General features: G+C 38.5%; 1 protein-coding gene across 10 annotated transcripts in view; it reads left to right on the forward strand.

Annotated features, from left to right (window-relative positions):
- The window catches only part of DIP2C (disco interacting protein 2 homolog C), a 2,757,794-nt gene that overhangs the window by 2,135,640 nt on the left and 597,078 nt on the right, over positions 1–25,076 (forward strand). For all 10 annotated transcript variants that reach the window (XM_044064688.1, XM_044064689.1, XM_044064690.1 and 7 more), the window contains one exon: positions 20,096–20,207. In XM_044064688.1, coding sequence (XP_043920623.1) covers positions 20,096–20,207 — 112 coding nt within the window. The remainder of the gene's footprint in view (positions 1–20,095; positions 20,208–25,076) is intronic.

Below are 25,076 nucleotides of genomic sequence, written 5' to 3' on the forward strand. Positions count from 1 at the left end.
TCAAAATTTTAATAATTGAACTTGTTTTAAAAGCTATATTACTAAGACAATTAATAATAAGACATTGCTTTGCTTGTACAGAAATTTTTACATATATATACATATATATATAATTATATATATATATATATATATATATATATATATATATAATTCTAGATACATTTAGCTTTCCTTTTCAGAATGCTGGTCACAGAAATGGAATCATTTATGCCTGGTCTAGCTTTGGCATTTAATTTCAATTGCCATTCTGTTTCCTTAACTTGTAAGCATTTATTTTACTTTGTGGATTTTTAATAAAGGACTGCCTTGCTGTGGAACACGTTGGTTTGATTTCTGCATTTTGCTAAAGTAAATCCTGCTTTCTGGCTTGCTGTTCTTCTAAAAGTGAACAGTTTGAGCATGTGGAATTCAAATGTTGCTTTAAGCAGCTGGAGAAACTGCACACATGCACGTTATGGCCCGAAGGAATTTAAAGTAAATCCTTACCGGTGCTAAAGTAAAACCTGGCTGGTGCTAAAGTAAATCCTGCTTTCTGGCTGGCTGTTCTTCTATGGCTGCACAGTTTGAGCCCGCGGAATTTAAATGCTACTTTAAGCAGCTGGGGAAACTGCATGCATTCACACTATGGCCCAGAAAGTGAACTCAGTTCCAACAGGCTGGCAGGCTGTTCATGGAGCTGACTTCCTCATGCATGCCTCTGCACGTGATGACTTCAGCTGAAAAACAAAAATGCCTGAAGAAGCCTGGAAATTCTGAAATGAAGGGGTGCCACCCAATTATTTGGACCACAAAACCGGTAAAAAACAAGAAATTCAGTATGGTTGAGAGTAGAAATTTAGAAAAAGAATAGTAAGAGGCAGTGCAGGGAAAATTTTTAACACTGAAGATGGTGAATTAAAAAAGATAGGTTCTAGCTGTTTGTGGCAGGTTATTAGTGGTAAGGGGATAAGGGGGCAAGGAAAGCTGTGTAAAACTGCCAAAAAAGTACAAGGCTGTGGTTTCAGAAGAGAGAGTTCATACTCTTAAGTGCTGTAGTAAGTAGTTGAAAGATTGCTGAAGGAAAAAGATGTGAGGCTAGGGTTGACATATTTCTTTGTGGCTAAAACTGGAGTAAGGTCACACCCCTCATATCACCAGTAACCCCACTCATGTTCCGCCCATTTTGTGACATCATTTTGACATCACCTGGCAGGGAATGGCCTCTTTTTCCATTCCTGCTGCCTGCTTTTGGCTGATTTTTTATGCATTTCTGTAAAAAAAAAAAAACGTAGTAAGTCAGCCGATTTACAAACTCCCAATAGTCTGTTTCCTTTTTTGAAACAGAATGTCAGAGTTTGTACAGTGTTTTCCAGACTACCAGAGAATCAGTTTGATTTCCGGATAGTCCAGGAAAAAAAAAACTGAGGGGTGGCAAACCTATGTGAGGATAGAATCTTGGTAAGGGTAGTGAAGTCTAAAAAGTAACTATAATGAGAGTAAGCAGTGTTATGAATGGCATGTTTGGCAAGTAAGACTGCTTTAGCAGCAAGATGTATTAATACTTTTATGCTGTCTTCAGTTTGCATTTCTGTGCAGCAGAAATTAAAATATTGAGCATTTGCTGCCATCTGCTGGTTACTGGGAAAAATACATGTGAATGCAGGTGATTGATGGTATTTTAACATTATCAAGGAAGATGTTGATTGTAGATGTGTGTTATGATAAATGGGATGCAAAACTTGTAAATATTAATTTCCCTCATGAAAAACGATGTTAGACTTTGAAATATTTTTGTCAGCTTTTGTATATGATACAAGCACTGCTGGATTATGGGTCACACAGGCCTGAAGGAGCTGAAAATTATAAGGAGCCTATCTATTTGTTGTAACAATAGCGCAGGATTTTAGTCTAGACTAGGAGCACAAGCAGCAGGACCAGTGTCTGACATGTGGTCCTGAAGCTGCAGCTCTATTACTCCTTGTTAATGTGACCCTGGGTGGGAGACTAGATATACTAAGGGAAATTTTGTTTATTTATTTATATGTTAAACAGATGAAGAAATCCATTAAACAGAAATGTCTCTTTTCAGGTGCAATCCAAGATCATTCTGAGGTTAAATGACTTTCTCATAATCATATAGTATACAAATAGAGACTGAGAAAATCAAAAATAAAGACTCCAGGATCAATCTGGCTGACAGCTCATAGACTTAATGCTGTTCTCTAACCCATCAAGCTAAAGGATTACTTAGAATCACTAAATTATATGAGACTGTGAGGAGCAGAAGAAGGAAGCAATGCATAGCTGTCCATAGGCCGTCTGAGTTAGACATTGGTTACTGTTCAACCCATTTATTTTCAGTGAGTTATAGAGCGCAAGTCTTCAGATTCTTAGACCATGTAGTGGGATTAGGACCCTGCAGATGTTTTTTAGATATTTTGCCTCAAGGGTGCCTTAGTGTGGGAGTAAAGTTATTTGTTAGTGTTTTGTAAGTGGCATGATGCATGATTTATGTATAGACAGTGGAATATTAGGCTGACTTCTAGCAAAGCATAGTTAACATAGTGTAATATGTGTGCATGGTGAGAGGAACAGTGGTGCATCAGTTTACACACTTCTTTTTTCTTTTGCTCAATTCCCAGCTGAGGTGTGTTTTTTTTTGTATGACTTGCTTGAGTGTTTTGCTTTTTTGCTGGAGTCCTTGCACAGTACTCATTTCTCTTGCTCAATTCCCAGCCAGTGTGCTTTTTCTTCATATAAGGCCTCCTTGAGTATACTGATTTTTGCTGGGGTCCTGGTTTTCTTTGACATACCAATGACATGCATATAGGCAATTTGGCAGTATTTCTAACTGAGCCTAGATGTATAAGTGATGTGCATGCTAGTACCCTGAGATGGAATGGCGTCTCGTTCAAGATTTATTTCATTACATGCCTTGTATACTGCAGCAGGGTATGGCTCCACATAAGCCTGAGTTGGATAAAGAAGGTACTACAAATCAGTGGTTTGAATGTCTTTGTTGTCATGATGCTTAGACTTGTGTTAAAAATTAGGGACATGTGCCACTCTTTTGGCATGCAAGCATGAAGCCCTGACTGTGACACAGGCCACCTGGGCTTGTCTAGCACCTTGTGCAATTGCTGGAGTTGACATGGGGTAGATAGCAGTGATGAGGCTTTGTCAGGTCACCTCTCTTCAAGGGGGGTGCATGTCCAGGCATTCAGTCCTGTTGTAGAATGTCTGGTAGAGACAGTAGTGACATGCCTCACTGACAGTCATTTCACTCTGAATGCTGGGGTGTTACTTTGGTATGCACGGTAGTTTTAATGCCTTAAAGTATAAAAACCCTAGTGTTGTATAAATGACAGTTCCGCTCTCCACACTCTACTCATACCTCTAAACTGTCCAGATTTATGCCTCTTATTTTTGGTCTATTCCTCATAAAATTTGTGGTTTTCTGGAAAATCTTTGAGGATTGAAGTCACTAAATAATAATAAATAATGACATTTGATATTTGAGTTTCAGACTTTATATCCTTTAGAAAATGTATACTAATGCAAGGTCTGTCATTCTAGCAACTTTCTAAGTTTATAGGATGAATATTTAAAATATGTCCCTATTTTTGGGCCTTTGTCCCTCCATTATTTCTGGCCTTGTCCAGATTTCTTTCTCAGAGAAGTTGAGAGGTATGACTCTGCCGCTTGGCTCCAATCCCTGAGAGAAATGCATGAATGAGCTGTAGGTCTTTTGCTCCCCATGATAATAAGTAGCCTCATGGTTTGAGGGGAGACTGATGGTCACTGAGCTAAGAAAAAGAAAAACATGTAAGAAAACAATGAGGACATTTACATGTGATTGCTAGGTAAAAAAGAAAGAATACTTTGAAATGCTATGCAGAAGGGAAAGAATTAGTGACTGTAGAAGAAAGAAAACTAAAACTATGTGGTGGAGTATCATTACTACTTTATTAGGAAGATAGACCTTTCTTTGAAGGGAAACTCTGTACAATATTGTTGTAGCTTGGATCCTGTCAGTATAATGGCACAACAATAGATATCTCAACTGATGTAAATAACAGTGTGTGAAGAAATTAGACACTGTTATCTGTGCTAGCATGTCTGGCTGAGTTTTTCTATATAATTTCAGATTATTTTGTGTATTATATGCCAGCATGACTAGCTATGATATTGTAAATACGTACTTGCATGTTGATTTATAATTTGTTTGTACAGAGTGTTTTAAAGACTTGAACAGTGTCCTTTTACATTTCTAACTGCACATGTTTTGAAGAGAGATTCTAAAGGCAAACTGTGTCAGATTTAGCTGATCTGCAGATTATGTCATCAGAATGTTGACAGTTGCTATGCGTTACTGCCAGAAGCTGAAAGACAGGAAGGAACTTTTAGAAAACAGCAATTGATTGCTTTTCAAAATATGAAATGAAAATTAGATCCGAAGTACTTGTGACAGGCTAGTCTGTAAAAGAGCCTGCTGAAGACAGTTAACAGTCTGTAGTCAGTTGTTGTCACTTAACAGCCAGTGACAGATGAACTGTGCAGTGGATACCCAAAATGACTCACCAGAAACTGTAAGCCTGCCTTTGCTCTGTTTTTGTAATTTAGTTTAGATCAGGGACAGTGTTCTTTAGTCATATGGGAAAATTATAACTGATCAGTTCGATTTTTTCTAAATGTTTGATTTCTATCTGTCAGCATTGATTTCATTTTCCTGGTGATAGCTCTGTTTAGAAATTTGTAATAATTTTGCTCAATATTAAATATTTTTATTAACTTACACTGTGGCTGGACAAGCAGTGTTTTTCTTTAGTGATTTGAGAGTGCTTATACTTTCTTTCTTTGATAATTCCAGGGCCACGCAAAAGCTTGGCTGCTTACGACATTTTGCTACTTTTTGTTTTAATATTTAATTTGCATAATGTGATACCCCTTTAGAAGGGCAAGAAGACATTCTGATTGGTGGCAGCATTTTACTGTATTATTTTGGGGAAGGGACACACCTGGAAATCTGTGTCAGGCTTTCCCAGAAGTGCTTGGATGCGTGAGATTTACTTTATTTAAGTGTGAGTGTGGGACACACTGCTTTCAAGTGTGTAATAAGGAGTTGCATTAGGGGTGGAGAGAAGTATACAGTCCAGTCCCAGGCTATAGAATGTGTTCTGTTGTGCTCTTAGGGGAAAATTGTGAGGTATTACTCCTGCTTAAATGAAAGTCTCACATTGGAGTCAGTAGTGAGGATTGAAGCTCCTTAGTTACTGACCCAGAATAGTAAGGGACGTCACATTATTTGGTGGCAGTTCAGTGGGATATTATCTGGACTCCACACAGAGCACCAACTGGAAAAAGAGATCTATTTTTTGTGGGGAGAATGGATCTTTTGAACATTGTATATGTATCCATGTTTTGTTTTGATTGTAACTATGGCATGTCCAGCTGGGTTGAGACCCATTTTCATCAGATGCCTGTGGAGAAGACCTTCACAATGACAATGTATGCATACAAAAAGTATACACGCGTGTATTACAGGACAGCATTATTTTTTACACTGTAGTAACAGTGAAGGCTACATTATTTTTTTACAAAGTAACATGGGCAGTAAAGAGCAGTAGCACATCAGAACACAAGGACAAATTAAGCAGGGCAAACTTCAACAACAAATCTGGTGTAGACACAACTGTGATTATTGAAAAATTCAAAGTTCAAAGTATTGGAAGTTCTAACTTTAAATTTAGATGGCAAAGACTCAGGTTAATAAACCTGTGCCAACCAGTAACTATAACTTGAATTAGTATGGAGGGATGGAGTGGTGTGCCTGCTGTTCCAGTGACCTAAACCAAAAGGCTGACATACTCCAGGTGGCTGTGGCCCATTGATTCTTTTGATGGTAGGAGTCCTATTGGCACCAGTTCACCTACTCAAAGGGGGGTGGGAATGTGGTGGACCACCTGGCTCCTTCATCACATGCAAGTGATGGCTTGCAGGTGACACAGTTGCAGCCGATAACCAAGCAATAATGCCCAAAAGGGTGTATGTTGTTATTTATATAATACACGCCCAACAGTGCTCACCTCTGCACCCCTGGAAGGCATTATTGCATTATTTAGAGAATAGGCTATCTGTTAAATTATTTTGCATTATTTATTACTATAGATTTTTAATAGTTTTGATATAAAATAGTACCTCTGCCTAATGTTTCAAAATTGCTTTGGTGTATGTAGTTGTTTTTAGAGGAAGTATTTTACATCCAAAATATAAAGTTATCTAATAAGTATCTAATGTTCACACAAAGAGCAATGAATGTTGAGTACTTGATTAGTGAACATTTAGTTAGATGTGTCATGTAAAAATAGAATTAAAAAAAACAGAATGAAAGGCATTGCAGCTCCACCCCCCACACCCCATTTACAGTACTTGATTTTGCACCATAAGGTAGTGCTGAACTCTCTGCCAAGGTAAAGGCTAATCCAGACAGGCCTACACTCCCATCCTTGCTACTAGTAAGCCAATGCTTGCTCCTTGGATAGCAAAATGGATTACATAAGACAGGAGTTAACCACTCATAGCAAGGTGAGAAACAGCTGTGTACTTATGTTTACTGAGACATGGTTAAACAATAATATAAATTATAGTGCAGTCTATGTAGAAGGGCTTACATTGTTTAGAGTAGACAGAAATCAGGTGCACCAGCTGTAAGTTGGTTACTAAACACTGCTCTGAAAATATCGAGTTTATGTCATTGAAATGCAGACTTTTGTATCTGCCAAGGGAGTTCAATAGTGAGAACATCATAGTGGTGTATATTCCCAACAGTACCAATACCAAGAAGGCACTGAATATACTTTACCAGTCAATCAGTGAGCTGCAAAACCAGAATCCGGAGTTTGCTCATATAATAGGAGGTGATTTTAATCAAGCAAATCTGAAAGCACTTTTACTTCATTACTTCCAACATATGGTCTTTGCAACAAGGGGGGAGAGAACATTCTGGTTAAGGTCTACACCAATGTCAAGCTAGCCTATAAGGCAGTACCTCATCTACATCTGGGTAACTCAGATCATGTCTCCATTATGCTACTACCAGCGTATAGGTCATTGTTAATTAGAGGAAAGCCATCCAGGAAACAAATAAGGATATAGCCAGAGGGAGCAGTCTCAGCACTCCAGGACTGCTTTGAAAGCATGGACTGCAATATATTCAATGAGACTGTTATGATGGACCAGAAAGTTAACCTGGATATGTACATAGTCTGTGGTGGCCTATATATCAAAGTGTGTGGATGATGTCACAGTCAACAAGAGCATCATCACATGAGTGAATCAGAAACCCTGGCTCACAAGTGGAGTGTACGAGCCTTTGAAGGCACGCAATGCTGCCTTTAAGTCTAAAGACAAAGATCCCCTTAGGGAAGTCAGAGCGAAACTAAGAGGAATAAGAGAAGCTAAGCGTGCCTATGGACAGAAAATTCAGGGTCACTTGTAATACCTGAGAGATTCCACGTGTCTGTGGCAAGGTATACAGTTTATTTCAGACTACAGGCCCCTACCTTCTCAATGTGATAACATGGAGTTTCTCAATGAGCTAACACCTACTTCAGCAGGTTTGAGAAGGGAAGCAATACAACGGCAATGAAAATGCCCACCAACCAAAAAGATGAAGTGCTCTGCCTTCACCCAGTAGATGTTCAAAGGCTGCTGCGATGGGTAAACACAAGAAAGGTAGCTGGTCCTGGCAATATTCTGGGGTGGGTCATCCCTAGAAAGGCTGAAGAGCACCAAGTTCCTGGAGGTGCATATCGCTGAAGACTTGTCTTGGTCAATAAACACTAATCATATTTTCAAGAAGGCGCAACAGCGTCTACACTTTCTAAGAAGGTTGAGGAGAGAAAATTACCACCTTCAGTTCTCACAACCTTCTACTGAGATACCGCCGAAAGCATCCAGACTAGTAATCTCTCGGTGTGGTATGGAAAGCTGCACAGTTTCAGATCACAAACCTCTCCAGAGGGTGATGAAAGTGACGGAGAGAATTATCAGGTCCATGCTCCCATTTATCCAGGACTTGCTCTCTGCTCAGTGCCTCAGCAGAGCCATGAAAATAGACAAAGACTGCACTCATCCTGCACATGGTCTGTTCTCGTGTTTGTCTTCAAGCAGGAGATACCGTACCTTGCGTTGCAAAACCACCAGATTTAATAGAAGCTTTTTCCACAGGCCATCAGACTCCTGAATTCCAGTAATAACATACACCATGCTGGTCATTGAGGTTTGGAGTTACAACGCTGAAGTAATTCACAGACATATGCAATAACTGTATGAAAGTAAAATCTTGTACCTTATTTGCAATATTAACGATGCCAAGTTAACATTCTGTGCAATGTGCTAAGTTAGCATTCCATGCAATTTGAAATCTGTCTGATTCTGATTTGTGCAATATATTATCTGTGCAATATTTTAGGTAGTAACGAAGACATGCAAGTGGAATAGTCTTGGTGTATGTCCTTGTACTTGTTACTGCACTGCATAAATGTCTTACTGTTGTTATTGTTGGATTAACATTAGTACGTGTTATTGTTATATTAATATCAGTATATGTTGTATGCACATTGAGTCTGAAGTAATGCAGTTTTGTTTAGTTGCACTGTTGTGCAGTCTGAATGACAATAAAGTTCACTTTGACTTAACTAACGTTCCTGACAAAACAATGTAGATTAAAATCAGTCAGTAATGCTGCACATAAAACTTTGACATCAGTCCTGATGGGCTGCCTGTTGCAGTCAGCACTGTTTCTGTCCCTGTTTCTCTTTCTTTCACTCAGTGTCCATCTCTCACAAGCACACAAACACATACCAAGGATTAAAGTCATTAAAATATCAGAGAATTAAGAGTCTCCTTCTGTTCTTGATGCCCCTGATGGGCTGTGTGTTGCCTTCAGTGCTGAATCAACCTCTCGCTCTCCGTCTCTCATACGCACGCAGGCATACATTCACATATACATACAGAAAGGTAGGCATATATGAATCAACGTGATTTTTTTTTTTTAATTAGTTGACATTTTAATTTCATTTCACACTTGTTAAGCAGCAAAGAGCTGTTTATCAAGTACACAATAATGGTGGCAGTTAGTTTTTTTTGTAGTCCAAGCTTCGTGGCAGCGGAAGCTGCCGACTTGTTTTTCAGCAGACAACACCTGTACATTAATACCCTGCTGGAGAACATTCATTCTTTAGTCAGGATGGTGATGTGCAGGTCACCTATCCTCTAAACAGGGTAAGGGCTTGACTGACCAAACCAGCGATGGTATCCCTCATTAATGTGTGAGTGAAAACATTCATCCATATAGGAAGGTTATAGCAGACTGGCAATTAGCACATAGGATTAGGACTCTGAGATGTTAATACACTCATAATTATTTGCTTCCCATAGTCAAGATACAGGGTTTGATTTCTTCCATCTCCCTTTGCCTAGTGCTTGACTCTGAGCAAGTCACTTGGACCAAACAATGCTCCCGGGTCACCCCTAAAAATGGAAATTTGTGTCCAGTGTGGACTTACCTGCTTAACAAATGTATAAAATGTTGTTGTATCTTTCGGCTTTTCCCGGTTAGGGGTTGCCACAGCGGAACTCCGGTCCGCTAATGATTGGCAGTAGATTTTTACGTACCAAGTTGCCAGCCCTGACGTACAACCTTCAACGAAGATACACCCATTCACGCATGCTTCCACACAGAAGACGCTTTAGCTGAGAATCGAACAGAACAATGTCTTATTGTGAGGCGACAACGCTACCGCAGCAACACCACCACAGCTAAAAAGCTAAAAAAAAAAAAAAAAAAAAGGCCCCCTTGTTGAAATGGGCACTCGCATCAGATGCAAGGGTGGGGTTAGAATCAAATTCAACAGTAATCCAAATGCAGACACAGCAAGAAGGCAGGAGTACATGAAACTATAGTCTTAAATGCAGTGGTTGCAATACATCGCTCTAAAATCATTTAGAGTATATGAACTTAATGCACAAAAATAACAGTAGTATTTATAACCAACTTGAAAAAATGCAGTTTATTAATGCAAAGTACTTATTCAGTGATGGATGGCACAACAGTCTTTCTGAATTCTATGTAATCAGTAGGGTGGTTGCCAAGCGTGTTTAAGACTTACAGAGGTGAGCCACGTTTCTCGCAAGCATAACACTTTATAGAGGTTCAAAACAACTAGTAAACAAGTAAAATTGTCCCTAGCCAATCACAGCTAGCACAGTCTTTCTTAAGTGACTTACAGCACTGAATTTGATTACACTTGCCTCTTCTGCTACTAGAATGCAGCACTAGCAAAATGGAACCAAAGTGCAATAAATAACCAGTTTAAGCAATGAAGCTGCCTAAAGTGTAGGAAATGACCAAATTCAACAGTAATCTAAACAGCATACATGGCAAGAAATCAGGAATATATATTTATATATATATATATATATATATATATATATATATATATATATATATATATATATATATATATATATACATACATACATAAATATATATATATATATATATATATATATATATGTATATATAAATCCTTCAACTAAATCACATTTTTACCATAAGAACTGTGCTCTGAGACCCATTTTAACTCAAACTGTGGTAACTATTGTAGTCTGTCTCTGGTGGCTTAGATGGATAAAGCCCTGAGTATGTCCCAGGTGACCAAGGTTCTGTTAGCAGCTCGTACTGGTGATGCAGTGACAGGGAGAAATAGAGCATGCCCATCCCAGGGAGGGAGGACATTTGTTGTTGATATTCCCTAAGAATTGTCATGATCCAAAGAAGGAAGTTGACCTCAGACAGGTCAATGAGTTCAGAAGAGGGGGAATGGTGTAGGTCATATGTGACCCCTTCAGGCTAGAAGATAGAGAATGGCCTCACCCAGGATGCCCTTAGGTTCCATACTGACCTCATCATAAAATTTAAGCATTGGAGTGGGGGTGAATTGGAATGCAAGTAGATCCAGCATAGGACATGGGCACTGGAAAGCAGAATGACTATTGAGAGAGTGCACAAAAACAAAAAACAATAAAATACACAAAGATGAAGTACATAATTGGTAAGAATCTCTGGTGTAATCTCAGGAAGTCACAGTATGTGAAAATCACAAATACCAATTTTATTGTTGAAGTTAAGCACCAAGTTAAGACACAAACTTTTTTTTTTTTGTATTTTTCTTATCAGTGTACAACTAGGACATCTTCAGAACTAAGTTGAAATACTGTCATGTGACTGTTAAATACTACAGTTTCACTTGACTGAAACTAAAAAAAAAATAAATAAAAGGCTTCTTATTTAATGCTGTATACTGTCCTGAAAAAAAAAAAAAAAAAAAAAAAAGTTTTCATAGTAAGTAATAAATTTATGGATCAATTCCTATCAGACATTCTAATAAAAATAATATAATATTTTATAAAAATGCAAACATGAATAAAGAAATATATGTATAAAAGAATATATATATAATATAATATATATAAATCATTGCAGTTCATTACAGAAAAACTAAAATTATAGTATTTGGGTACTATAAATTAATACAGTAGTAAAATACACTTCTCTATATAAGTACCATTTGATATTTATATCATATGTACAGTGTGAACATCGTGTGACAAAATCTCATTGTTAGTCATATTAATAGCGCACAGGTTTGCAAATCATGCCATTTTCTCACATGTATTAACATAAAGACCTTAATATGCTAGTGTGAGAATATGTTGCACATATATAGAATTCTACTATAACTTTTCTGCCCTCACCTTAAGAACCGAGTTTATTGAAACCTATTCATTAAGGTGTGACTACGCACTGGCATCAAGTTTAAGTTTCCAAATTAGTTCCTTATGTTCAAATTTTTTTCTCCCAAGCCACTCCTCTTGGGTTCATCAAATTTATTTTTTCCAAAGTACTAAATTCAAACTTCTTAAACTCTTGGCAACTAACTGCTAGTGGAACAGGTGCAGTGAACAGCACATGTCTCTTTTGTTCCCATATCCTTCAATATGGCACAGTGTCATAAGTTACCTCACAGCAGAGGTGCAGCTAGCTATTTTTGTGCCCAGAGCCATGCCCTGATCTGGTATGCCCTTAATGTCAGTTTTGAACCAAACAAATACTTGTGTAGCAAAACAAAAGGTCTTTTTTACTTTTATACTGTAGCAAACTTCTTGCTACATTTATCGCAATCAGCTGTTTTACACACACACACACACACACACACACACACACACACACACACACACACACACACAACTATAACAGTTCAGTTTAAAAAAAAGTTTATACTACTATTAAACTGTAACAAACAACTTGCTACATATTCTACAGTGCTTCAATTAAAAAAAAATTGCTTTTAAACTGTGGCAAACGTCTTGCTACAGTTGTAGCAATGAGCTGTTACACACACACAATGCTACAATACTCCAGTATAAAAAAAAGTTCTACTTTTAAACTGTAGCAAACAGCTTGCTTCTTTTTCTGTGGTGTTTCAGTTAAAAACAGATTTTCTACTTTTAAACTGTGGCAAACTGTTTGCTATATTTATAGCTGCTGCAATTTATGTCACACATGGAGCACTACAGCACTCCAGTTCTGACCTCAAATGCAATTCCTACATTTTGCTGGTGTGCACTGAAAAACTACTAGAATCTGTAGGTTTTGTCTGCTGACACCTTCACTCCACCCTAGCTTTGCCTCTGCCTCACAGCAGTGTGTAAGACTGTGACAAACACAGGGATGCTAGTGGCAGTGAGGAGCCAAATGCTGGCTGACATGGTCAGTCATGTCTAAACATGTATAAGTCATGACACCAGAAGAATGGCAATGCCTAAAGAAGTTCAACATGCAGGAAACTGACATGCTACTGAAGGCCCTATGCACACATGACAGGTGTATATGGGATAAGTTTAAAGCAGGTAAGGCTTCCTGGGACCAGGTGTAACAGAGACTGATATGAGACATCATTGGGTGGTCATAATTGGATGCTGGTGCAGGTGCATTTCATGGTCAATGACATGATTCTCCATGCCATGCTCAGGGCATAGCCAGGGACATGTCTGCCACAAAGGGTGAACTCTCAGTACACTGGCAGCTCACAGACATAGAGAAGTTCCTGCTGTTCTTCAGTTATGTTAGTTTGAGAAGACTCGTACCCAATAGATGACTGGATGTGCGGGCCAGGCTAGTTATGACTGCTCAAGTGGCTGTTGGGAATGCTCAAGGTGAGATGATATTCCTAGGACATTGTGTTTCTGCCTCATGTTTTCACACATGCCCATCTGCATATATGTTACTCAGGGACACCAGGGTTCATCTGAGATACCTACACCACAATGTACAGCTACCCAAATGTCTGGGAGGTATGTATCAGGTGAGTTATGGCACATGCTGTTTGTATAAGACATTACCTAAAACCTCTGCATGGTTTACTGAGGCATAGCATTCAACATTTGTCTTTCCTAGGGATATCAGATATGCAATGGAGGCAACCGGCACCACAGGCTATGTATGTATGGTTATATCATCAATTACTGAAAACAAAGACAATAAACACAAAAAATGGCAATCATTTTAGATGAAATCTAAAAATACAAAATATAAAAATCATATTTTCTTGCAGGGGGAAAGCCCCCCCCTGTACCCCATACTTCCTGCTAATTGTACATATACGCCAACCATGAGATCACACAACAGTAGGATAAGGGCAGATGCCTTGCCCTGCTGCAGAATGATCTATCATAGAAAGCAACCAGCAGGCTGAAAGATATACAAACAGAGTGTTTACTCCTATTTAACAGCACAAAAAGTGTTCACTGTTCTAAGCTCTCGCTGTTGTAAAATGCAGTGTATGTACCCATAGGCTTTTTATATTTTTGAAGTATTAGCAGTATGTGTGCTGCATTGGTGATGTGAGTCACACATGTACCAGCTGTCACATTGGTAAGTTATCTGTATGCATTCACAGGCTCCACTTGTAGAGGGTCTAGCACAACAAGTCAGAATATGCCTATCAGCATGTCTCTAGAGGCTGACAGTGCTGGCATTATGCATGTGGAATAGTGTGAGGGCACAGTGGCACTGTGTGCAATGTTAACAGTGGATCATGTACTCCATCTCCCAGTTTCCAGGATGATCTTGTGGTGCCACTGCTGTTTAATGTAGGATGTCACATCTGTGTCAGCCTCTCATCTGATACACATGCAGCACCAGTGCAGGTAGTATCACAGAATTGCACTGCCTGTGATGTGTGCAGCACATCTTTGGAAAGAGAGCTGTTTGGGTAGCCATTGGGTCCATGTCCTGGGTATTATCCTTGGCATCAATCAACAGATGTGCAGGGCTTTGATCCAGACATAGGCACACACTACTTGGGTCAGAGCTGCTTAGTGTGCTTTGTGACCTGTGTAATTACCTTCCACCATTGTACAGACTGTGGACAGTGACAGCCCACAGCCATTAACAATTCACAGGGTCAGTGGGGGACTGGCTGCAGTGCGAGCATAGCTGTGCAATGTAGGTGTGCACAGCAGGTTGATACAAATGGCACACACTTTTTTCCAGAAAGACCACACTGTCCATGGTTGCCACCACCCCAGATGTGGAGGCTCACCTATATGTAGCAGGTGCTCATCCAGCTGCACTGTGGCCTTTTCCCTTGTTTATGGGCACTCTCCTAGACGACTTGACCTGTGCTCATCTGTGCCCATAGACAGGGGATAAGGCCACAGTGCACCTGTATGTAGCAGATGCTCATCCAGCTGCACTGTGGCCTTATCCCCTGTTTATGGGCACTCTCCTAGACATGACCAGTGCTCATCTGTCTAGGAGAGTGCCCAAAGATGGAGGGGATAAGGCCACAGTGCACCTGTATGTAGCAGATGCTCATCCAGCTGCACTGTGGCCACTGTGCTATCAGTAAATACAAAGCTTGCTCTCATCAGGCACTCTCTTTTATTCTTTTCACTGTGCCATAGAGAAATGTTTGTAAAAATGAGTTGGAGGATTTCAGCTCTTGATCACCTAAAGATCATAGAGGGAACAGCTTTAGCTTTCAACTGAAACCCAATGTAACCTAATGGGTGGATATAGGGGTCATATCCTTCTGATTTCAGTTCGAGAGTATTTGGAAGTGTTGTAGTTACCTACATAAACAATCTTCCAGGGTCTAGAAATACAAAGGGTTTTCATCTTTGCTTGCCTGTCATTGCACTTATGGGATGCAGTAAGAGGAGAAGGACAAAACTACACTAAGAAGACTGCCTTAACTAAAACAGAGCCTAATCTTAGAGTTTACGTCCAGGCTACATTTTAGGAAAAAAGGCATAGGTACTGACCAGGTTGCAACACTGTAGAACTTGTGGACAGAGACCTCTTTGAAGCAGGCAAGTAGGTGTAGCAACTTCCTATGCAAGACCCACACAGTAGTTTGACTGACTTTCTTATTAAAAACGTAACCTGCAATTGTGAGTCCTACAACAGTGCAAATTATCTCTTTACAGCCCAGTGACATTTCCAGTCGCTATTGTAGTTACAACCAACTGATGCCTCTAGGCTTCTAATATCGCCTGTATATATTTTCATTAATAATTTCAAAACCATGCCACATAAAGCTATTGAAAGGTTTCACCAAAGCTCTTATGTGATGGGCAGCATGTCTGCACTGATGTTTGACCTCTGTCTGTTACTGTTAGAGATTAATTGTTGTTCACAAACACTATTTATGTTGTCATCATTTTCATATATTTCTAAGCATCTCAACTACCAAGTAACATGGACAGAACTGCTTGGCTTCATGTACAAGCTCACAGATGGACAAAAAATTGCTGATTTTGTGTGTGTGTGTGTGTGTGTGTGTGTGTGTGTGTGTGTGTGTGTGTGTGTGTGTGTGTATGTGTGTAGCTTGAGTGGTTACTGTGGTATTGTAAGTTGTTTACAAAATATAACAAATTTATATTTATTGTTTATTATGACTGTGGCGCCCCACTACTGGACCAGTAATCAAGGAGCCTCGATCCTCACCACTGGCAACAGTGGGGGAGCATTCACAGAGGGGATGACAGGTACACACACAGTATTTCCAGATACAGCTGTCTGCATCAAGTACAATTTCCATTAAGAGCACACAGAGACCACAGTCAGTTTGGGGCTGATTTCTCCCTCTTCCTCCAGATCCCCAGTAAGACTCCTCACTCACACAGCTGTAGTGTTATGATATCAGCTGAGTGACGAAGCCAAGACCCACAGCACCCTCTCTGTCCAACCAGTGCTTCATGTCCCTGCCCAAGTAGCTGACACACACACACACACACACACACACACACACACACACACACACACACACACACACACACCTGGGAAAGGCTAGTACAGGTTTACTAGCTATGCCTCCTTCTGCCCAGACTATAAGGTAGTTATTACTGCCACCAGTCACTCCTTATCAGCTACTTTAATCTTAATTTGTACTATTAATATTAACACACATAGTAGTTTGACCAAGTGCAAAGCTATTAGGAGTGGCCCACACAGTGTCACCATATAAATATGCAAATACTGTTAAAACTTAAATATCTTTACAGAGATCAGCCACAATGAAATGTTTAAGTATATTTAATAATAAATAATAAACGAACAAGACAATACCAAATATATATTCACAGTTAAATCAGAATTCAAAACCGCATGAAATATTTAAAACAACTTTGCAGGACAGTCTCAGATAAATAAAGAAAAATATCTAAACTAAGCTTCACTATATTCCTTACTGAATCTAAGAGAATTACTGTAATCTAAGAACGTACTAATAGAGTAAGGCAGATGTGGTGAATGGATCTTCTAGTTGTTGTCAGGTCCAAGACAGAATGCAGAATGTTCTGTCTCACTAAGAGACTTTTCAAAATAATATCTTAAATATCACTGCTGGGATAGCTTGCAAAATGACATTACTTCTTGTCATCTGACTTCTAGTCCCCAGGCCAAACCTCCCATTGCTAAAGCTGGCAGTATTTAGCATAAACCTTTAAAAATATGCAGAAAAGGGCTTCTCCTCAGATCTCTGGCAGATACTGGAAGTCATAAAACTATTGCTTTCTTTTATGCTTTTAAGACTAGTAATTAGTTCACCCTAAAGATAGTACAGAAAGTTGCTGTTAACAAGCTTCATCGTGGGTATAAATCCTCATTCCCCATTTGCATCATGTGTGACTCTGCATAAGTCAGTTAACCAGACAGTGTTCCAGAGTTGCTCCTGAAGAGGCAGCTTGACTTGGTGGTTTTACCTGGTTAACAAATGAATAAAAAGGTTGCTTGAACTTCAGGAATTCAAACGTCTGGTAATATAAAACAGAAAGGTGCATATGACATCAAGCATTCACCTTATTTAGATTGCCTTGGGTAGCAAACAGACAAATTAATCATTTGAGTTCAAGTAAATTCTGAGGCTGCTTCTGGAAAGAAAGATGAATAGCTAGTAAATAAGGACACACTTGCCTCATGCAAATTAAGCTACATTTCTTTACACCATAAGACCTGGTTCACATGATGGGCACCTGAAAGATGGTATTGCAGAGTAATATTTAGGTCACAAGAAGCCAGTGACTCAGATAAGAGAAGCATGAAACATTTTAGGGCAAAGTTTAGCTCCTACAGGGAAGGAGGTACTGCCATCAGTGGTTTAAATTACTCAACTCCAGGAGATTTTTTTTTGTTTGTTTTCTAACAATCTGCAGCTAGATCACAGTCTTACATTTTCATAAGTAGTTGCATAGGTAGTTACTAGACTTGAAGTCCATGGAACCATTTAGGAGTCTAGCCCATATTCCCAGTTGCTCTCAGACAATGTCTACTTAAGTGACTTGCACAAGGTCAAGCAGTAGGCAAATAAGGATTGAGGGAATCCAAACCTGTACCACAGAAACTACAGTTTATAGCCTCAGCATACTTTGTAAACCAGAGGAGTAGGTAGGCCATTTGGAGCCCAGGACAAGACACTCATTTGCTCCCCTATCCACCAGCCCAAAGAGCAACAAAAATATTTTTTGTAAGGGTGGGATGCCTTGCCAACAACTTTTCACAAAAACATAACAGAGACCACTGTTCAAGTCATTAGTAGAAAATCTCCACATTACAAACTGCATCCATGAAGGAACTAATACAATTGGAAAATAATTGACGTACATTAGAGCAAAGCAAAATACAATAATATTGCAACCAAACCATTCCCATTAAATCCTTAAGGAAATAGCATTCGTTCATTCGACAAATGATAATAAATTAAAGCAGCCTTCATAAATTAAAAACTCATTTCTCCCGCCCACAAAACAGCATAGCACTTACTGAAAATCCAGCAACTAATAGAAAGAAACAGCTTTGATGAATTAAGAACTCTTATGACTTCCTCCATTAAACAGCATGGCATTCATTGACAGTCCATTCAATAAAAATAATAATCAAGTAATTATAGATAAAAGCAGCCTTGATTAAGTAAGAATTCGTATGGCTTTCTTCCTCTAAAAAAAGCCATTAAGACAACATTTGTTCATCTGATTTTCATTACATTTTTATTTGACGTATCCACTCCCCCATCTTTCTCAACTGTCCATGTATTCGCAGAATGTCCAGATTTTTGCGTAATATTTTTGGTCTCTTTCTCATAAAGTTTATGGTTTTCTGGCAAAGTGCCTGATGATTGAAGTCACTAATTAATGACAGTCATTTTAGTTGCAGACTTCCTAACCTTCAGAAAATACATGCTATCACAAAACTTATTATTCTAGCACCTGTCTAAATTTGTAAGAGCAATATTTAAAATCTGTCCCTGTTTTTTTGCCTTTGTCCCATTAGACAAGACAGTAAATAAATTTGCATTGCATTCTCCACAAACACTTACTCCTTCCTAGTCCAGTTGTCCAGGTTCCAGTAAAGTTGTCCTTTTTTCAAGTTCCATTTCAGCCCTGAGCTCAAGCCCCAAGTACAAAAAGGCAGGCTCCCATGTTGTCCACTATTCCACCACTATTTGGCTGTAGTCAGAATTTAAACTTTTAACTCCGTGGCTCTGTTGATAATGTGAAAAAGAAAAAAAAAGAAATGAACTGCTACTGCATGTTTTGTATGAAGACTTTAAGCTGCAATAAGAAATTATTTTTAAGTTAAATAACTAGCACACTCACAGTGAGAGATTCTGCTTTTTACTTGGTTTGATTTATCACTCTTTGTGGGCGCCAAAGACAAAGCCATGTTACTGCGTTCTCTTTACTGCCCCCTCCACCTACCCAGCCAATCAGAAGTCTTTGTGGCAGTGCTGGAGGCTCATCCTATATGTAAAATGTAGGGATGAGCAGATACCCATGTAAGGTGACAGGGAAAGGGGGAGGGAGGTACCCAGGAGTCTCCGACATCCTTGCAGGATTTTTTTTTACTTTTTCTCCTGCTTCCCTTAAAGGTAAAAGAAATGATAATGATATTGAATAAATCACACCCTCTACAAGACAACACCCAGGGCAATTGCACCTTTTGCCCGACCCTTGCTATGCTACTGGTGTCACCTGCCAGACTAAGGTTGATAGTTGTTTAACAACATTTTTTTCAGGAGCATCTCTGCCAGTAAGTCAGCAGGACCTCATGCTGTCCACAAAGGTGGTTCTAGAATTAGTGGTGGTTCTTGTACTATGACACCAGGTGTCATCTGAGGGAGATAAATGAAGAAGGAAAGAGTGAAGTCTTCAGAGAACCTTAGTGGCACTGACAGGATGGTCTTAGCGGGCCAGACCCATTAAGCAGATGCTGAAGGCATTGCCAGAGAAGAAACTGCAAGTGATGAAATGTTTGAAAAACAGTAGAGGAGTTACAATGTGAACTACATTAACATCGTTTTATTTATTTGTGCTTGCTGATATGTAATTCAGTAATAAACAGTAATAAACATGGGTTTTAATTCAGTGTTGCATACTTCTCTTCAGGGTAGCATATATAGATATAAATGGTAAGTTAAATTGTCGGTAATATAGTGTGTATTTTAAAAAGCAGACATTGAAACAGTTCTGGTGTAATTGTTTCTAGGTTAGTCGATCAGCGTGTATAATGACAACACAGCTAATATGTAAGCTACTTCGATCGAGGGAGGCGGCAGCAGCAGTGGATATCAGGACGTGGCCTACAGTGTTAGATACAGGTAAGACTGTTCCATGTACAATTTTTGCCTTGTCTTGATTTCCAGCAGAGCTGATGTTATGATTGACTGCATTCCTGTGAAAAGTTTTGGACACTAGTAGTGTTGCCTGATACTGCATAACCTACGCACCTTAGGTTCTTTAACAGGCTGTGGTTGCAAGTATGTCTGATTGTATGCAATACAATGTAGAATGAAGAATGTGATTGCTTCAGTAAAGCTAATTTGTAACTGAATTTTCAGACAAATCTGTGTATGGAGATTTTTTATTTTATTTTTTTTATATTTAAAATCAATAAATCATGATACTTGTGAGTGTGTAGGTGTGTGTGTGTGTAATATATATATATATATATATATATATATATATATATATATATATATATATATATATATATGGGTTCTTGTTTTATCGACAGTACGGTTCATCGAACTGTACTTTGTCGAAATTACTTTAGCGAATGTGCATTTTGACGAAAATGCACTTTCTCTGAATAAAAAGAAAAACATGCCATTAGGATGTACTGTTAGTTGTACATCAACGTGTACTGTTGATCTACAACTAAGGAAATTCTTTTTGAGATCGTAGTACAGTGGGGATAAGGGAATATTCCCTTTTCCCCACTGTAGTGCGATCTTGGAGTGAGAATATTAAAGTGGGTGGGGTGCAGGGAGGCTTGCATATTAGTGTTTAGTGTTTTTTTTTTTTTTATGTTTAGCTGTTTTTTATTTGTCCGCGAAAGTGCATTTTCGACAAAATGCACTTTCGCAGAAGTAAGGTTCGATGAACCATACTTTTGAGTAAAGAACATACACCCATATTTATATGTATATATATATTATATATACATATATATATATATATATATATATATATATATATATATATGTATACACCCACATAGTGGATGTGGATATAAAATGTGTACACACCCCTGTTAAAATGCCAGTTTTTATTGTGATATAAAAAAATGAGACCACAATAAATCATTTCAAAAACTTTCCCACCTTTAATGTGACATATAACCTGTACAATTCAATTAAAAAACAAACAAATGTGTTAGGGGAAAACTATAAAAATCAAAAAAACATACAGTAAGCTGGTTGCATAAGTGTGCACACATTTAAACTAATACTTTGTTGAAGCACCTTTTGATTTAATTACAGCATTCAGTTTTCTTGGTTAGGAGTCTATAAGCATGGCACATCTTGACTTGGCAATATTTGCCCACTCTTCCTTGCAAAAGCGCTCCAAATCTGTTAGATTGCGAGTGCATCTCTTGTGCACAGCCCTTTTCAGGTCATCCCACATGTTTTCTATTGGATTTAAGTCTGGGCTCTAGCTGGACCATTCCAAAACTTTAATTTTCTTCTGGTGAAGCCATTCCTTTGTTGATATGGATGTATGCTTGGTGTGATTATTTTTTGAAAGATGAAATTCTCTTCAGCTTTCTAGCAGATGCCTGAAGGCTTTGGGCCAAAAGTGACTGGTATTTGGAAATGTTCATAATACCCTCCACCTTAACTAAAGCCCAAGTTCCAGCTGAAGAAAAGCAACCCCACAGCATGATACTGCCACCAACATGCTTCACCATGGGGATGGTGTTCTTTTGGTGATGCGAAGTGTTGTTTTTGTGCCAAACATACCTTTTGGAATTGTGGCCAGAAAGTTCAACCTTGGTCTCATCTGACCATAATACATTTTCCCACATGCTTTTGGGAGACTTGCTGTATTGATTTGCAAATTTTAGCTGGGCCTGGATGTTTTTCTGTGTAATAAAAGACTTCCATCTTGCAACCCTACCCCATAGTCCAGACATATGGAGAATACGGGAGATTGTTCTCACATGTAGTACACAACCAGTACTTGCCAGATATTCCTGCAGCTCCTTCAGTGTTGCTGTAGGTCTTTTGGCAGCCTCCCTGACCAGTTTTTATCTTGTCTTTTCATCAATTCTGGAGGGATGTCCAGTTCTTTGCAACATCACTGTTGTCCCATATTTTCTCCACTTTTTGTTGACTGTCTTCACTGTGTTCCATTGTATATCCAATGCTGTGGAAATTTTTCTCTTTAATTGATGGTAGGTGTGTACCCAAGAAGGCTGAATGCCGTAATTAAATCAAAAGGTGCTTCAACAAAGTATTAGTTTAAGGGTGTGCACACTTATGCAGCCAGCTTATTGTATGTTTTTTTTATATTTTTCTCCTAGCAGATATGTTTTTCAATTGAATTGTTGATTTGTACAGATTATAGGTCACATTAAAGGTGGGAAAAGTTTTTAAATAATTTATTGTGGTCTCATTTTTTTATGTCAAAAAAAGTGGCATTTTAACAGGGGTGTGTACACTTTTTATATCCACTGTATATGTGTGTGTGTGTGTATATATATATATATATATATATATATATATATATATATATATATATATATATACATATATATATATATTTGTGTGTGTGTGTGTGTGTATATATATATATATATATATATATATATATATATATATATATCTATATATATATATATATATATATATATATATATATATCTCATAATAGTGTTTTAAGTATAATATTGCAGATTTCTATGCTAGATCTTGCTTTTGTTGGATATTTCTTTATATAAGAAAAGATGGCAGTGTCTTATTCTGCTAAATATTTACAGCTATGCTTCTTTTTGAAACATTATTGTTTACACCATGTTCAAAGCAGATTGTCGGCGTAGTATAAGTAATATGCTTAACTAATCAGAGAAAATTGAAAGTAGAGGTACCATTTTAATAACTAACAAAGAAAACAAAGACAGTTCCTCCTAGTTCAAGAATGCATATCACCTTAACAAGAGTCATCAAATGATTCCTTGTGTTTGTGTTAATGAAGTCATCAACTAAAGATGGTTTAATGAACATCTGTTAGGGGTTCATCAAATGTGATACATGAGACCTTTCTTGTTCCCTGTAGTAATGATCATGCTTTCTCCAATGGCCCTCTGTTGAAGGCAAATGAGATCGCTCTTTGCAGTAGCAAGGAAATGGGGATGCACTGAGGTTTATTCTTCCCTCCTGAAAATGCTGTTCACCGATCATTGATGCGTGGGACAAGCTTCCACAGAAAATTGCTTCTTGAACGGTGTGCGGACTACTGCCTAGAAGTTTAAGTGTTAGAGATGTAATAACCTGCTAACTTAAAGATGTTCCAAGATCAAGTGTTGAATCTGTTTCAACTAAATGAAAATGTATACACAGAAAACAAACCCAATGAATCTGTCTCACTAAAAATCATGTAATTAATATACTGTGCTTGACGAAATCTAATTAATTTTTTAGGGCAATGCCCACTGCAGTACCCATGAAGAGGGCTGTTGCATTTCTCTAAACATTGTAAGAAACTCTAGGTTGATGCATAGAGGGGGGAGGGGTGCCAATTTCACATTGCAATAACCATCATTCCATGAGTTAGAACTGTTAAGAAATGTAGCTGCACAAGTGAAACACATGCTTCTCAAATCTTTATTTTGTTTCGGTTAAGTTTATTTTTCTTTATGGTGTTTTTCCAAGTTTTCCTGCCAACCATCAAGCACCCTCATCAGACTTGAGCCCATTTATTCCTTTGCTTCTGGGGAGTCTCCAGTACAAGTGCAAAAGATAAATGGCATGGCCATCCTGCAGCAGCCTTGGAGGTGTTCTTTCTGTCACGAGCACTACCAATTATATGTTTGGCCCTTGTCCCCACCCCCACCAAGATGTCTGACTTGAGGTCCTATATCACTGTGGCACCTCTTAAGCCTCCCCATGCATGTGCCTGCTACTAACCACATGCTGATGAGGGCTACTATCACCATTTGGGAGTCCTAAACCCATATTTTGCTTCTGGTCATTTTGTTACCCTGCAAGCCTCTGCTTACTTGCTGGCAGTTGGTGAGAATCACCACTGGCCACTCCCTGTCCTTAGGATAGATGAACCTGCAGTGGTTCTCTCTTCCATCCTTGCTCCCCTGACTCTTTCAGTTCTTAAACCACTACTCAGATTCTAGGCATATGGATCATATTCAGGGTCCAGATATGGACATTCATTTAAGTTTCTACATATGTGCCCATTTCATTGCCTTTTGTAGCTTCCCCTTTCTTTAAAAACACAATCAAATTAGTAAAAAAAAAATTAAGAGAACTATTAGGAAGCTCTAAGTAGGGTTAGAACTTAAAATAGACACTAAAACCAAAAATAATTACAAATCTTTCTTTAACATTGTCAGGAAGTTAAGAACTAACACCTAACAATGTTCAGGGCTAGTCCACAGTAATACTACCCACACTGACCCAAAAGAAATAGTCAATATCTTTGCTGACAAATGTGGTGCAGATTTTATTCCACACACAGTTAAAACTATTCCACAGATTTCACTGTCCTACTTCCTTTAATTTCAGTGGAACAAGTCCTCTCAGCCCTCTCAAAAGCTAAGAAAACTTCAGTCATCGGCCCTGATAGTAAATCAGGTTACCTAGTTATCAGTACCAGATACGGCCTTTTTTTAAACCTGTCCACTGGTTACATTCCTCAGGCCTGGCAAGCAGCCATTGTAATGCTGTTATACAAGGTGACCCATCCGTAGACCCTGGTAACTATAGACCTATTAGAGTTTCTAGCCTAATATGTAAAGCTGTGAAATGTATTATTTCAGACTTCATTAATGTGAACATAGAAAATCTCTTAACCCTGGACCCTAATCAGTTCAGTTTCTTTTTAAAGGAAGGCCCTGCCTTTTTAACCTCATTAACCTCTTTGAAAAAGTCACTGAAGCACAATATAGCTGAACTAGTACAAAGGCCTTTCACAATAACCCCCATGCAGGCATTATTGACAGACTTGTAAAT

This window comes from Protopterus annectens, chromosome 3.part0 (genome assembly GCF_019279795.1).
Source record: "Protopterus annectens isolate FY-2018-M chromosome 3.part0, PAN1.0, whole genome shotgun sequence".
Taxonomy (NCBI): domain Eukaryota; kingdom Metazoa; phylum Chordata; order Ceratodontiformes; family Protopteridae; genus Protopterus; species Protopterus annectens.